The sequence below is a fragment of the Glycine soja genome, chromosome 20, assembly GCF_004193775.1.
Source record: "Glycine soja cultivar W05 chromosome 20, ASM419377v2, whole genome shotgun sequence".
NCBI classification, from domain to species: domain Eukaryota; kingdom Viridiplantae; phylum Streptophyta; class Magnoliopsida; order Fabales; family Fabaceae; genus Glycine; species Glycine soja.
The window spans coordinates 39,677,238-39,681,110 of record NC_041021.1 but is presented as its reverse complement, the minus strand read 5'-3'; the positions used below and the strand labels follow the sequence as shown (position 1 = coordinate 39,681,110).

Sequence of the window (3,873 nt, the reverse complement as noted above, 5' to 3'; positions counted from 1 at the left end):
CATTTGAGAAAACCTTTATTCACGGATTTAGTATGATAAGATGTAACATTATTTACTCATAAACTAATCGATGATTTATTGCACCAAATATTATACAATTTTATCACAAGAGAGTTGAGTGTTGAAGATTTTACATTAACTAGGGATATAGTCAAATTAAATATTATAAGTAAACGACCATCCTTATTTTATAAACTACATTGGTAAAGTTGGATTAGATACAAATCCAAATTCTCAATTGATGTTTGTTTCCCAAGTAAAAAAAAAATTGAAAATTCTGTAATGTACGTGGATCGATGATTAAAATGTTTTACATTTATAATCTCAAAGAAGTGAATGTTTGCTTAGAAAATACTGTAATTAGTTTTTCAGTTTTTAAATCACTAATGATTTAAAATAAAATATAATCTCTAAACCAAGATATATTTCAAAAGGGACAAGAGTATTTCTAGAAGACAGAGACAGTAGTCATTTTGAATTTTGCCACGTTCAAACTGCTTAACACGATTCATTCCATTCAGAACCCCAACCCAACTACTCTACGCGTTGGTCGCAACTTTATTTAAGTCACGCACAAATGGACAAACGGTTGAACAATTCACAGTTCACACAATGATGTATTTCACTCGCTTAAATTTTTTAATGAAAAAACAGGAATAAGATACAGAATTACCAAATATCAGTCCGAATTAAATTAATCTCAACCCATTCATTGTAGCCAAAAATTAAAATAATAATCAATACATATCACACGCAAACTTTTTCTTTGTATATATGAATTTTGTACAAATTTAATGCTAGGGATCAGATATTTTTTTTTGTGAAGTGTTGTATAATTCTACTAATTAAATCTCTCTTGAAGCTAAAAAAAATTCTGATGCTAAACGAATTGAGTTCCATTACATCATCACCGTAACCTAACAGGTTCCTCATTTATAGTCTCCAAAACAGGCTTCCTTGACCTACAATAATTTAACCTACACTGAAACCCTGACTCGACTCCTTCCAAACTCAACCTTGGAATCTCACTTAAACTTCCATCTTTTGAACTCTCTTCTTTATGTTGCCATGCTCCGCCGTCGCAGTTGTCCGGGAGAACACGTGCCTTTCCACCAGACAATCTCTTGGCGGCGGAGTTGGCAGCCAAAAAGAGTACCGCCATGTCGGTGGGGGTGACAACGGAGTTCACTCTCCTCATTGGGAAGAAAATATACACGTTGCCAGACTCCAACTCTTCATCAGCACCGAGAGCAGAGAATCTTCTTCCTATATGCAAAGAACGAGAATTAACGAGGAAATAGCTGGGGTGTTCGAGCATGAGCTCCGCAGCCTTCACGATCTCTCTGAATTGCTTCACTTCACCGGTGGGAATGATGACCCTCGTGGCCTTGGAGTTCTTCATCAAAGGAGGCGCCAAAGTGCATGAAACGTAGTTGCCCATTACGTGAAAATAAAATTAATAATAACCGATATATATATAACGTTGATTGAAGGTGGTTTATAACGTTGGAGAGAATTTGAAGAATAATGGGAGATTTGATGATGGATGGTTTGTTTTGTGGGTGGGTTTGAAGGTTTGTTGTGGGTATATATACATAGAGAGGGAGAAAAGTCAAGAAGAAAAGTAGTATTATTTGGTTAGGGGAATATTCTATATATTATAGTATGGTATAAAATATTGGAGGTGCACGTTGTTGTGAATTATATCATGTGCGTTTGTGTGTGTGGTAGTGTGAGATGTGTTGACCAGTGTTGAGTTGGTTCGATGAGACTTGGAAATGCGCGTTGGGCTTTAAAGTAAGAGGTAAGAAGGGGGCAAATGCAGCGTTTGTTTGGTATTGGTCAATTTGGGAGATATTTTAAGTTTTTAACATTATGGCTGTCATATACGGGGATGAAATTTCGTCGCCAACACAAACGCGACGTTGTTGGACCCACTCACGCCTTCTCCAACTCACATATCATATGTACCTTACTCAGAAAAATAATAATAATAATTTATATCTATTAATAAAGATAATTATTTATTTTGATATATATATTTTTATTTTTAAATTATTCTCTAATATATATATAATTATTTTTATTTATTTTATGAATATTTAAAATATAACTGTTATTAATTTTTTCAACTAATTTTTCTTTTTTAGTTTTTATTTTAAAAATACAGATATTTCAACTAGTTACAATAATAACCCCCCTCCCCAAAAGTGGAAATTTTCTGCAAACATTACTTTTTTTTTTTGTTGGTCATTTTATTCTTGACTGAAACTTCCGGCTAATTTGGTTAAGCATGTAGTGCTTCAGCTCTTTTATTCAATCATGTATTTTGGTAATGTTTTATTATCAGGTATGATTTAAGTTCAAATATATTTTTCGTTTTTATAAATATTAAAAAATTTGAAATTTTTTCTTGCAAAATTTGTGACATTTTTTTATCCTCATGAAATTAAAATATCATTACTACAAAAAATGTTATCCTACAACACATAATCAAAGACGATTTCTGCAAAATCAATGTCATAAAAATGTAATGACATTTTTGTAAATAATTACAACTTTTCAAGGATAATTTTTACAAAAATCATCTTTGAAATGTTTGTTCTAAGATGATTTTTGTTAAAATGAGATTAGGGAAGGGAGATTTATAAATTTGTAGATTTTTTTTTTGTATTTAGTGACAATTTTTAACCCCTAAAAATTATTCACTTTTATAGTCATCAATGAAATCAATGACAGAATGACACTTAAGTTTGAATATTTGAACTTAGTTTAGACCAACAAGTAACAAATTTTAATTTTTCGAGAATAAAAATAACTCAAAATTTTGCATGGGACAAATTTCAAACATTTTGATATTATAAGGGTGAAAAATATATTTTAGCATATAATTTAAGTTTTAAAAAATGTCATGTAGGTTTAGATTCGTCCAAGTATGACTCTTGACAAAAAATAATACATTTCAAGAATTAAAAAACATACCAAAAATTTTACAGGGATGAATTTTGAATTTTTTGATATTTATTGGAATGAAAAACATATTTTAGTTTATAATTTAAAAATTATTTTGATCATTTTCGAGTGCAGTAGAGCTTCTTCTATTACGTTCTTTAATGGATTTTTATAAAATAAATTAATTATATATATAATGGTATATATATGTGGAAGATAAGATCGATGCATAAATGACACCTTAAAAAAATTATGACATGCAAATTTTATTAATTTGACTATTAAATTATATCATTTTATCTTAATTATTATGTACATAGAATTTTACATGATTTAAACATTTGTAGATAGATAATGGTACGAGTAAAATATGTTTTTGTCCCTTAAAATATCTCAAAAATTAGTTCTAGTTAATATAAAAAATTAATATAATTTTATTGTTACATTGAAATAGCATGAAGTATTGAAGCATCAATTAATTTTTAAAACTGTTATTTGTAACTTTAATAAACTTTGTGAGAATTGTCAAATTATAAAAACCTTATTTTTAATCCAAAAAATAGTGCAGATATCACTTTATGTAATGCTAGTTAATCATGTTCCTGTGCATCTATATGTATATGTATATATGAATTGTTGTTGTCACCTACTGCTTCAATAAACATCCTTTGGTTAATAATATATATATATATATATATATATATATATATATATATATATATATATATATATATATATATATATATAAACATTCTTTGGACACTTAAAGTTGTTTATCTTTTTTTTTTATAGCTGAAAATGTGTCATATGGGAAAGAAATTAATTGATTAATACTTGAACGTGAATATGATAGAAACGTATAGTAATTAACTAGGCCGACGTTGCTTGATAAAGATGTGCTAATAATAATGAGGTAAACAA

At 28.8% G+C, this 3,873-nt stretch overlaps 1 protein-coding gene across 1 annotated transcript; it reads right to left on the bottom strand.

The window, feature by feature from the left end:
* Nucleotides 1–725: 725 nt before the first annotated feature.
* On the bottom strand, nucleotides 726–1,596 carry LOC114402287. The gene has a single exon (XM_028364800.1). The coding sequence runs from the start codon at nucleotides 1,439–1,441 to the stop codon at nucleotides 908–910; it is 534 nt and encodes a 177-aa protein (XP_028220601.1). The 5' UTR covers nucleotides 1,442–1,596; the 3' UTR covers nucleotides 726–907.
* Nucleotides 1,597–3,873: the final 2,277 nt, after the last annotated feature.

Coding starts and splice junctions, on each gene's coding strand:
- LOC114402287 (XM_028364800.1), bottom strand. CDS start 1,441: ATGGGCAACTACGTTTCATGCACTTTGGCGCCTCCTTTGATGAAGAAC.